Raw genomic sequence first — 12981 nt, forward strand, 5'->3', positions numbered from 1 at the left:
GGCACTTTCTGAACTTCTTTGAAGACGTAGCAGTAGATGAGGGACTCTAATAGTTGTTTCTCAAGTCTGCTCTTCATGCAAAAAAGTAAAGAACCCTGTGCTACAATTAATTCAAACTCTTAAGGTTGTGTAGGGACATTTTTCTTCTTACAAGTGTTGGAATCCACTGCTTATATTCAAAACAGATTTAAAATGAGGCTGTTCTTTATTAGGCGACTGAAGTATTCCTCCTGGTTAAAAAAAAAAAAAATCTGTACTTCAGATACTGTAGTTTTTTAAGAATAAAAAATAAAGTGTTGGAATTTTGCGGGAGAAAAAGGAGAGGATTGAATTTTGGAGACTGTTTTAAGAAAGTGAATGAAAGGAGAAGAGTAAAATTTGAAACATGATTTATATATTGCTTTCTTGGGTTAAATTTGGTAGCTTAAACTGCTGTGAATTGCATGTTCAGATACTTAGAGAATGCTTAACTCTAAATAGTGAAAGTTTATTGAATGTGGTGTTTTTCATTTTTTCTTTTGGTCTTGTCCCTGCCAAAATGTATTATGGTTGGTTGGTTAATAGAATCTAGCCTTTGGAGTTGCTAAGTATGTCCCTGCTGGTCCCTGCTGTCCCAGCTTGACAAAGGCTGTAGTTTAAGCCACATCTGTATTGTAATTGTTTATTACAGATGTTTTCTATGGCATGGCTATGCAGTATTTCTGTTGTGATTTTTTGTGTGCTTGTTACACTGTGGGTGAAATATTCTTTAAATCACTTTTTTTCCTAGTGTTCTCAGAATTATTAAAGAAATATCCAATTAAGTAGCTGACGACTTGTGAAAATAAAACATGCTTTAGAATAATAAAGTATTTGGGGTGCTTAATGCCACTATTATTCTGAGATGCGTTAGGAGATAGTTCTGTTGCTTGCAGCCATAGGATTTTGGTTGACTGTGGTTGCATCCTTGTTAGACTTGTTTCCTCCCTCTTTTCTCTCAAGTCCTGAGGGGTAAAAAATGTTGCATGGTAAAATTACAAAAGGTTAATTCATAATTCCAGCTTGGAGGCAGAGGAAAGTTTTAGAACCCCATGGCTGTAAGCTAGTGTTTTAATGCTTTAGTACTGCGTATACATGTATACTTGTTTTAGTCAAAAAGAACAATTTGTGAAGCAAGAAAAAAGGACAATGAAAGAGATAAAGCTAACTTTCAGGCTTAAAAAATTGCTTGGGCTCCTATTCTAAAATTACGTACAGGTTATATTCATAGCTAGTAAACATGGTGTTCATTTTGAAAGCTACATATTTTTTTCACTAGCTAACTGATGCATTTTTGTGTAATTAAATAGCCCTTCTGATATAACAGAAAATTAATGTGTTGCTGGGCTGATGTTGAAGATTCTGTGTGGTGTTGGATGGAAGTTGCAGTGTTTCTCCTTTGCTTTCAAAACCCATCTGCACATGGGCCTGTGCAACCTGCCATAGCTGACTATGCCTTGAGCAGAGGGCTGGAATAGATTAATGCTAGGTGTCCCTTCCAGACTGAACAGTTCTGTGATTCTTCCTAATACCAAACTTTAGTGAGATAAGAATAAAATACTGAACATGTAGAGTGTTAATGATGACTGTATGTTACATGAACTTGCTCAAGGTCAATGAGTTACTGGTGTTAAATTTTTATGGATAACAGGGTTAAGCAGTTGTATAGTAGTTGTCTAATTTTTAATTAAGAAAATAAGCATAAGCTCATTATTGAATTTTCCTTTTAGATAAACGAATTGGTGGATGCCCGTGATGTCAGCATTGGAGCCTGGTTTGAAGCTCACATAGAAAATGTTACCCGAGCAACAAAGGGACATAAGAATGGTAAAGCTCAAGGAAAGAGTGGTAATACTTACAAAAGGACTAATGGAAGCTTAAGTCAAGATCATTCTAGAGAGAATGCAAATAATTTGGACAGTACACCATCCACATCTTATTCAGACTGTATGGACACTGATGAAGAAGCTATTTATCATATCAAGTACGATGAGTAAGTGCTCCTGATACTATTTTGAGGACATCACATATTGTTATTTGGTTTGTATAAACCAAGAATTTCTTGAAGAAGCTTGGAATCAAAGAAAGCAAGTTCAATATTGCAATCAAGAAAAAATTAAAACATTCAAACACTTCTCAGTGGCTATAGTGAATACATGGGAGTAATGGTATTTTTTTCCATGCATAAATACTTGTCAAGTATTAGTTCATTTGTCTTTAAAATTTTAAATCCATCCTTATATGAGAAGAAGAAACTATATATATATAAATGAATTTTCACTCTGGGTTTTTCCAAGTAAAGTACTGTTTTATTTATCTGTTCCCTCTGTATATTCAGTTCCTCTCCTTGGAACTGGAGAAGTCTCATGAGAGCAAATTTTGGTACACAATTAGGATGAATTTTTTTCTAACTAGAACAGTTATACACAAAATTGCAGGTCTGCATTGCTGACAAAGGTTTGTTTTAGAAAACTTGTAACTCAGGGCATGAAATTGATTCTGAATTGGAATGAGGGCACTAAGGGATGGTTGTGTTTTTTTTGTTGTTGTTTTTTTTTTCATTAAAAAAATGTTGAAGCCTTCAACATGTGGGCAGGAATAGCCCTTCATACTGCACACTAAATAGGAAATTTCTTCTGAACAAGTTCTGCATAATTTCATTCACTTGAAATTCTTTTTTAAATTGTTTTAAATAGCATTTGAAGAAGCATTACACTAAGCATCTAAATAGATTCTAGGGAATTTTTAAATTTTTGCTATTGAGAATAGTAGAGCTACTGAGAATAGTAGAAATACTGCAGTTTGTGCAATCCGAGTTTAAGGTAGAGGAAGTCAAGGTGTATTCAGTATTAATTAAATACAGATTTCCAAAATACATTTTCAGAGCAGCAGTTTCAAGTTTAGTTAAAGTATAACTAAATGTAGTTTTGCTAGGAAAAATAAAAATACAGACTTGAATAGAGAACATTTTGCTGCTGCTGTTATAACTCAGTGTGCTTTTTAAACTTGATTTCACATACAAAATTGCATCTGCAACTGTGTAAGTTAAAATGTTAGATAATCACAAAGATGACAGCCTTAAAAATTGAATTCTTCAAAATATTCAATCTTTTAAATATTTATATACTTCATCAGGTATTAAATATTACAAGAAGTACATGGAAATAACTTGCTCAACCAATACGATCAAAATCAGAACACTTTGTAGTATAATTATGTGTGCATTGTGGTTAAAGATTGGGTTAAAGATTACCTAATTTTCCAACACTGCAGATGTATACAAGTGAGCCATGAGCAAAAGCTTCATTAGAAACACTTTAAACTGTTGCAGTGAAATTATGTTCCTCTTCTGTAGATGGCCTGTTTTTTTTCCCCCTATTGCTAAAACAGAAAATGTTGCACAACACACATGATTTTATTTGGCATATCCATACTAAAGAAAAACAAAAGTTGCCTTTATTTGTGTGTGCTTCAGGATCTAGTTGCTCACTTCGAGCAGGTGGTGACAGTAATCTTTTTGGTCTTACTATAAGATGATGCATAGCAATTTTATGTTCATTGCCAGCAAAATTAGATAAGGCATAGGAGCATAATGTTGCAAGATAGTGATTAAAGGCACAAGTATGTACTTCAGTCTAAGGTACTGAATGTTTGAAGATACTGGCTGTTGGAACATGCAGAAAAAAGAACTATGGGAAGACTTTCTGGAAAGCAAAACCTGAGCTTTTATCAGTTATTTGGTTTAACATGGATATTACTGACCTTTGGTTAAAAATATTAAAAGGTCCCACTTAGTGGTAATTATCATGAATATTCAAATGGTAGTTATTTGGACACTCACAGCACTTTATTTGCATCCATTAGTGTTTACCTCTGTCTGTACGCAGGTATCCTGCTGTCAGTATGCTCCTTATGGATAAGAAGGAAGGGCATGGTGTGCTTTAGCACACAGTTCCTCTGTGCTCCAGAATTTCTCTCATCTAATTTAACTTGTATTCTTTGAGGCTCATATTTTATTACTTGTTCATTCTTCTGCAGAGCTACCTCTTCCTAGATGTTTTGGTTTTTAGGTTCAGTCATTTTGCTGCTTGAATGACTTGGCATTTTCTGATCTTCTTCAAAACGCGCCACTGCAAATAAAGATATTTTCCCTTTTATCTTCTGAAGAAAATTACTCTCTTAGGTGGCATAATTTCAACTCTGCCTTGCTCACAATAGTTATACACCTGCAAGAGGTGAAAGCATTTGCATTCATCTGAAACAGGAAAAAAGGCTGTGAAGTGGAAAGCATAAACCTTGGGTCTGTAAAGTCATAAAAATTACTTGAATACATTGGAGGACTTTGTGTCCCAGGTGGACGCGTGTTGACAGCTTCTTAATTTTCTCTGACACTGATGTTTGAGTCTCATTCTCTCTGCTTGTTTTATCCTTCCAGTTTGGAAGAAAATCTCACCAAAAAGGAGGCTGCAGCTGTGGGACAGATCAGCTGTAGTACACTAAACTGGTCTACTGCAGTTCCTTGATTCTGAAGTGAGACCTTATGGTGATGAACAGCAAATATACTTTACTATGCCATGTGTTGTGGCAGACTTAATCTGACAAGAAAAAAACCTCAAACATCATCCTTTTTCTTCTTGTTTGTTTGGAACCTGTAATGCTTATAGCAATGCTTCTGTAAGAAAGATGCTGGAAGTGTGTGCAACCCCATCAGGACCAGACTTTCTGTTACTATATGCACAGTTCTTGCAGCAAAGTCCTCTATTGCAGACCTGGCTCACCTTGCCCTCTCTGAAACACACAGATCCCACATGTCTTAACATAGATGGAAGCCTGAAACTGTTTTTTCCTGTCTTCCCTTGGCTGTGTCATTAGTATTCACACTGTATTCAGAGGTTTAGATCTGACTTAATGCATTGTTTGATACATCTATCTAAGAACTTTGCAGCTGAGAACTTTATTCCAAAGTGAAGCTTCACCTCAATCATTCTCTCTTAAACTGTGCCTGTCAGGAAAGTTCATGCTTAGTCTAAATCACTGTAGTAATTTATATTGAAGCACACTTTCAAGTTCTTAAGAGTGGTAAGAAAAATCTGAAAACAAAACAACACTTTTTTTACAGCCTAAATATGCCTGGAAATTGTGATGTTTACTCTCCCTACCCCTTTCAGTAAGGGTTAATGCTTCCTTAGCCATCAGCTCTACTAAGTCTACTTAGGCTGTGCATCAGGAAGTCTGCATCTCTATTGGCTGCCAGTATGTTCCACACTTGATCCCTGAACTAGTTAGATTTTTAGATCTTAACAGATTTGAGGGTAATTCTGGTTTTGGTCTTCTAGCCAGAAATACTTGGCAGTCCTGTCAAGTGAAGAATCCAACCAACCGTTAATTCTTTTTCAGTAAGGTAACTTCTAGGTCACTCCTGAGAACAGCTTTTCTTAAAGGCTGGAAGCAGGACTTGGGACTTTCTTAAGTGAGAAAGTTAGTCTTAGCTGGTACTGCTAGATTTATGTATCACAAGTCCTATGTAGGACTTTTCCAGTTTCAGGTTTGCTAACACCTACTTCTTATCTTCTGGCTTAAACAATTTCCCAAGACTATACTTCCTTTTGAGGGACAGGTTTTCATTTGTTCTTTTCTTCTTTCCATTTCCTTCTTAATAAGAGCAAATGTGAAGGGGAAAGCAGTAGAAAACTTGTCTAGGAAAATGAATAGAGACTACAAATGAAGAGAAAATACCTGTTCTGGTTAAGGGCTTAGGGTAACTTTGAAAAGGACAACTACCTTATGGCAAAACACGTTTCCCCGCTGTGAGTGCTACTGATGTATAACATATTCCTTCTTTATTGTGAAAGATTTAAAAGATATGCGGTGCTTGGTTAAGAGCACTGTTTTCATCAGTGAGGTAAAGACCATTTGTCAACACTGAACTTGAGTCTGCCTTCCTTTGTTACCAACTTTCTTGGCATGCAGGTGTGGCAATAATGCTTTGAAGTGATGGTTCATTTTCTGCAGTCAGTTTCTGAATGCAGCATTCTACGTGGAGGCAGTTGTCTACAGGTGTTCCTATTTCTACCAATGTTCTCTTCTTCCCCTTCTGCTCTTTTATTAATTGTTATTTCTGTTTTACTTTTGTGTGTCACTATCACAAACAGCCATTAAAGACTTCTAAGGTCAAGGTGTGCTGTCAGTTTTTATATGCTATCACCCATTTCTTTATTCTGCCCCAAGCAACTATCTTATAATACAGATGAAGATGTGAACCTGTTCTGAACAGAAGAAACCTGAAAGGACTCGAGAGGAACCCAGCATAAGGTTGGATCCTGAAGATAACTGAACTGTAGCTAGTCTCCACCATAGCTTGTTTGCCTGCTTCAGAAACACTGTATGAGGAGCAGGACACTCAGTTGCTTAGTGTGGCACAATAAAGACATCTTACATTGCTGTCATATGAAAACCTTCTTGTTAACCTTGCTCCATATTTATTGCTTGTGCAGCACTGACTATCCTACTTACTGTCAGGGAGACAGTTCTCACTCTGCAAGTGTTAGCATCTTGATGGTTACCTCTTTCATGAAGTAGTGGAAAGAATTGTTGATTGACAAAGAGAAGCTCTTTTCCTTCCTTCTCGTGTCTTCCCTGTGTAAGTTATTTGTAATGAAGGGCTTCCATTTAATGTGGTGCTCAATGCTATTCGCAGGAAGGCTAGAGATGTTCGCAGCCTGACAAATGCCAGTATGTATACCTGTACACAAATGATTAAGTATGGATTAAGTGTAGGTAACTTCTCAGGGCAACCATGTTTGGATGATAACCTTCTCAGGTTTTATATCAGTTAGAGGTTTAAATTATACCTTGAACTAATAATCTGCATTAAGTGTCATTAAGTGTGTTGTTTGTGGTTAGTTATTTTAGGGTACTAGATAGTGTAGCAAAAGGAATGAATTGTTAGCATGTTAAATACTGTGGAATGATGGCCTCAAAGAACTCCTCCGAGTTCTTAACTGGAGGTAGTCTGAGGCTTCTTTTTGCTTCCCAGCCCAAGAAATTGCAGTCCAGTCTGTGTCTGATCTGTTTGGCATGTGTTTGGATGCTTTTATGATCCAGTGGAATTTCCATGGATGTCTTGCCTTTGGTGCTGTAAAGAACCTGTCTGAAAAGCATTGTGAGGCAGGATGCACTAGCAGAGTTGCACGCCCAGTTTGGTGAAGGCAACTTAGGTAGACAGATGGCAGTTACTATTTCTGAGGATTCTTAAAGCTTTTATCAAATTCCTGGATCAATGCAGACAGAATTTATAGTACCTCCAGCTGTAGATTCATGAAAAGTAGATTCCTTAAAGGTTTTGTTTTGTTAAATAGACTTCAGTGAGCAATTTTTCTGTTGGTAACAGGAAGATTTTAACATGATGAACTGAAGTGGATAAGTAAATCAGGGTTCTTCTTATCCAACAGTGTCCCTCTCCAAAGAGAAGTTCTTCTGTTCGTAGCTTTGTTTATATGATGGATTTTTGAGGGTAAACTTGCTCATGTTAGCCAGTCCTTGCTGTCACTTCAGTACTTTAGTCACTTTAGCATCTTTTCACAGTTTTCTCACTGCACTTTACTACACTTAATGTTTCTTCTGGGTCTAGAGAGAATGCTGCAGTCTCTGAGGGAGCCTTATCATTAACGTAGTAGGAAGATGATAGCTGGTGTTAACCTTCAGAGCCTCTCTACAGCAAGAATGACAGCTTGCATTTGGGTTTCCACTTTTTTTTTTTAATCTGAGCTTTCTTTGTATCATTAGCTAAAAGATAACAGCAACCTCAGGAATGGTCCCAATGGATGCTGGCAGTTTGAAAACCTGTTGCAAGACTAATAAGGCAGAGTTAAAGTTGCAATATACTTTTAATTTTTGATATAATTTGAAGAATGCCTCCATTCTCGACATCTGTGCAACATGATGTTGTGAGCAGTGGCTATTATGTATGTGTACGAACTAGGCTGTCCATGGATGTGATCCGACAGTAACAAAACTCAGAAATCCACTCTATATAAACTGAATGTGATTTGCTGGCTCTGCACGTAGGCAGTGGTGCAGGTAGTGCTACTGAAGAGCAGCTGGCTTCTTTGAGGTAAGTTTTCCAAGTGCAGGTCCATTCATCTCTTCGAGAGCCTGTATGCTGTTGGGGGTTTTGAAGCTGAGTAGAGCAAACAGCTGTTTTGAGCATCCAAAATGGTAAACAGTAGTGATTTTTATCGCAGGTAGCCTGACAAAGCAGCCATCGTCATGAATGCAGCTTTGCTAGGGTGACACCCTTACTTGTGCTCTGGGTGTGCTGACACCTGCAGTTTCCTGTAGTGAGCTCTGCTTTGTGGTTTGCTCTAGTGGTGTGTTCACGCATGCCTTTGGAAACAAATATAAAGGCAAAGGAGAGGACTGCGAAGAGGAAAATGTATGCAAATCTGTGCTTGTTGCAGGCGTGCTTGGTAGCTATTTTGTTTACAAAGTGAGAAATATATTTCTAAGAAACAAAATTACTAGTCAATACCCCATTTTATTCTTCAGCATGAAGAATTAGGAACAGCATATTCCTCAGTTTCTAGGAAGACCTCCGTTCTTATGGGTTCTTTCATTAAGTTGTTGATGTATTTGTATCTAAATAGCTTGTGTTAATGTGCCATCTACTTTTATTAAATAGTATTCCTAATTAGGTCCTGTAGTCTTGAAAAATAAATTCAATTGCTTTGTAGAACCACTTGAAAAAATATTCATTACACACTAAGGAGATTACAGCCTGCTTTGAAGGCAAAGGCATATATGGCACAAAGGAATGTGTTACTACATACCTGTAAGTAAGCTTTAGTCAGTACTTGTCCCTCGTTAGGCTGTTTGTCTTCCATAAGCTTTGTAAAATGTCATAAAAGTGAACTATGGAAAATACCAGTAATTTTAGACACCCAGATCATAAGTTGCGTCCAGGAAAAGGTTAGTGTAGGTGGCAGCATGTAAAAAAAAAGGGACTGATCTCAGTGATCTGGGACACCTGTTGGACTCTGGTGTTCTTAAATGTAAATTGAGCTAATACAATTGTATCAGTCTGTCAGTAGTAGCTTCCATTTTGAGGTGGAAGGTTTGTAGTAAGTACTACTAAAATGCCTTGACCTGCCAAGTCAATACTCAGGTGTTTTAACTCTTGCTTCTGCCTGAGAAGTGTTGTAAGATTGTTTTTACCTACTATAAGCTTATTTGCTTCTGAAGTGTTTGAGTCATGCTAGGAGCATGGGTATGCCATGATGGCTGAAATGGATGTAAAAATACAAACTTGGGTAACAAACTTCTAATTTGGAAGTTTGGGAAATGGTCTAAGATGAAAAAAACAGTTAAGAAGGAAAAAAGATGGGGTAGTCCTACTGGAAATATCTTTAACTGTTTGTTTATTCCCTACATCTCAACCTGCCTGGGTAAAATAACAGGAATTAATGTTTTCTGTGTTGCAAGATCTTTGAAAAGTTAAGTGCAAGGGGAGAATGTCTTTCAAGTACAAGGGAAATTAAGTTTTAATTATTTTTATTTTAAGCCTTTTTATTTTGTGTCTGTGTTACTAGTTTAGAAGTAATCAGGGTTGCAGACACTGAGTTGTCATGGAAAATGCTGTAAGAAGGAAGTTCCCAACAAAGGCCAAAGGTGTTACTGATGATCCTTTTTATAAAGGGAGAAGATGAGATAAAGGTATAAGCCATTTTATTTGAAAGATTGTGATAAGCTAGCACACTGAAAGCTCTGGTTTGCTGCAGTCATTACCCGTATCAAAAATGTCTTGCCTTTATCAGGCAAGTTTCATTTATCTATTATAGTCCAGACTACCTGTAACCTGTTCAGAATAATGTCAAAAGCATATGCATAGATAAATTAAGAAAAACAACATTTGTGTTTTATTATCATAAAGGTCAGGAATTTTAGGAATTCTGTATGCTGTGTAAGTAACATACAAGACAGGTTGAGACTCTTGTAAACTATGGCTGCTTAAACTTGAATTCTCAAGATTATGATTTCGGATTTTATGGAGAGCACAGAATATTTTGAGAAAATAAGATAAATACAAGAAGTGATGTGCTTTTTTAAGTACTGCCTTCTCTAGGAAATCCACAACCCTTTCTCCTTGGAAGTGCCTCCTTAGCTGACGAGATCATCAAGAGAACAAGTTTCCATTTTTTCACTTGCCTAACATATATTCATATTTTTTTAATGTGATAATGTGCAAATAAAGGTAGTGGGCAGGGATTTAATATAAAGGGTTTCTACAGTACAACTTGTTGATAAATTGATTTTTGGAGACAAAGACGTCAATCAAGGATTACAGGCCAGTGCTATTAGAGATGATCACTGCTTCTTCCTCTTTACCTTATTTTCCAGCTACGTACACCTACCTGATAGTTCAGTTGTCTTGAATTTGGTAACTGTATGGCTGTAGAGTGTTCTTGCTTCCTGATACATCAAAAAAAAAAAAAAAAACACTAAGTGAACAGTTCTGTTGATCTAAATGATCCATTTGCATAAATTCTGGTGGCTGCTTAGTAAGGGTGGAACAAGGGAGGGAAGCACTGCTTTGAGAGGTAGCTGCTCTGAGCAGGTTTAATGCACGTGCTGCAAACAGAAATCTGTTTCCTTTTCTGTGAAGGAATGACAGAATGCCTCCATACCTCCCCTTGCACACAGTGTATTTCTCAGATGCCCTTTGTTCTGTTCTATTCATACTTGGAATAGAATACTTAATATTGTGTTGAAACTAAGTTCTTGGTAGACTGAAAATACTTGTATATATTCAGATGCAGAGCTAATGTTTCTCATTAGTTGAGTGTTCTAGGAATAAACAGATACTGACCAACAAATGCTGGGATTTTTACTACATTGATAGTTCTTTGCTATGGAAACTGTCTACGAAGTTAGGAAATTGTAGGTAAATCTTGCTATGCAACTATTAATGTTTACAGTTAAAATTATTACAGGGGAAACCTAAATTACAGGGAAACAGAATTACAGGGAAATGTGGCTTGACAGTGAACATAAGACTTCTTATGGGCAGTACTCATTGAACTGTTACGATAATACTTCCTGTTAACAATGTCTGCTTTTTTTAAATGTTAGGTCCTAAGTGTAATGAGAAATACGTAAAAACAAGAAAATGTCTCTAATTATTTAAAGGTTGAATTGTGTCAAATCATTTCAACTGTACCAGACTTACACTAGTCTAATTAGAACACTGCTGTGAAACTGCTTTTTCTTCTATTGAGGGTTATCACAGGCTTTTATAAGTAATGCAATAAATAAGAAAACACCTTTGCTTAACATTCATATCTAGCAGTAGTTCTTTATTACAGTTGGCTGGAAAGGGTCTTTCGCCTCATTCTTGAGGCTTGTTAAAAGACTGTATTTGTTCATTATCTTTTGGTTTATCTCCATAAACCTATGTATTCCCATTGGTGATATAGTCACATACTACTCTTGAGGTTAAGTTTTAATATTGTGTGATTTATACAAATAATTTGTTAAACTTCTGGAAAACGAGTGTGGAGTGAGTGGCATTTTCTATTGTGAGTGTTTTTTCCCATACTTAAGTAAATTGTGACATTAAATAAATTTTGAAGTCACAAGGTTACTGTGAAAGTATTTTATTTTTACTCAGTGTAATGAGGAGTAGTGTAACTGCTTAACATATTTAGTATGACTGCAAATGTGTGATTTTTGAGCCTAACTCAAAGGCTTGTGACAAATGCTGATTCAGCTCTTCTGTTTGGGGTATTAGTTATGGACAAACATGAATAGTTAGCAAACATGGATGTTTAAATATCCATTAACATTTATCAAAATTAATTAGCATTTCAGTGTGTGAAAGCACAGCACCAAAACAGTTTGTGTATGGAACCTGATGCAAAAGAAATGTTAATTTTGACAAGGAAAATCTAGACGGTTTATTAACTGTTTTTTCTTCAAAAGGAAAGTTGGTGAGCTAAGTTCCTGACCAGCCAACAAGAAAAGTTCACTTACTGAAGACTGCCTTTCTCTTCTTTCTTTGGAGAGCAATAGGTTTCTACCTATAAGAGGAGACTTCAGGAGGTGTCTTAAGCTTAGCAGTCTTTGGGTTCTTTCACCAGATACTTCCAAGAGCAGAGCTGGAGCCACTGTTAACAATGAAAATCTTTGAGGCTCCTCAGGCGTATAGTAGGAAGGTTTCTACTCTGAGTTGTTTAGGGGTAAAAATATGACACAAAGTTGAATTTGGCACAAAATAATCCCTGATGATTAAAAGTTATTTGTCCAAAAGTCTTCCCCAGAAGAAGAGAACTCAAAAAAAAAAAAAAAATTAACAACATTTTTTTCAGAGAATAGATTTTTTTTTTTCAAATCAAAATTCCTGCTCCAAAAAACTTGCAAAATTGTTGCAAGTTACCCTTGTTTTGATTATTTTTTGTGTAGTGAGTTTGAAATTTTTAATGTATACTGATTTTTAAACACTGGATCTCTTACATAATGTCTCGCCTGATTATTTTTGTGTGTATATAAACATGGTGTAACTTCTTTCTTTAGTCTCCGGATGCTTAAGGCACACTTTCATTTCTCAGTTCAAGTAAACTGATTAATTGTTCACTGTGTTATATTTACTGCCTTCTTCAAACTTTAGGAAGGGTTTATTGTAAATTGATTGGAACTAACCAGTGTCTTAGTCTTAAGATTTCAGTAGCCTGTTGTACTATGATGCTCTCCCATTATTCAGGCCCTTCAATAGAACAGATGTGACCTCATTATAGCTGCTTTTTGGCATTGCTTTATTATTATTGCAGTAACTGTAATATTATGAACACTATTACTGTAGAATAGTTCTTTTAAGGGAGAACTGCAGGACAAATACAAGTACTAGTGTTGGCTGTGCAGTTCATGCTTCTGAATTGGAAACCAAGCTGTTAAAAAAAAGTTAGACTGTTC

The 12981-nt window shown here is 36.3% G+C and overlaps 1 protein-coding gene across 1 annotated transcript in view; it reads left to right on the forward strand.

Annotated features, from left to right (window-relative positions):
• UHRF2 (ubiquitin like with PHD and ring finger domains 2) overlaps positions 1–12981 on the forward strand; it is an 83817-nt gene that overhangs the window by 19596 nt on the left and 51240 nt on the right. The window contains exon 3 of the mRNA XM_035309608.1: positions 1749–2011. Within this exon, the coding sequence (XP_035165499.1) occupies positions 1749–2011 (263 nt within the window). The remainder of the gene's footprint in view (positions 1–1748; positions 2012–12981) is intronic.

The sequence above is a fragment of the Oxyura jamaicensis genome, chromosome Z (assembly GCF_011077185.1).
Source record: "Oxyura jamaicensis isolate SHBP4307 breed ruddy duck chromosome Z, BPBGC_Ojam_1.0, whole genome shotgun sequence".
NCBI classification, from domain to species: domain Eukaryota; kingdom Metazoa; phylum Chordata; class Aves; order Anseriformes; family Anatidae; genus Oxyura; species Oxyura jamaicensis.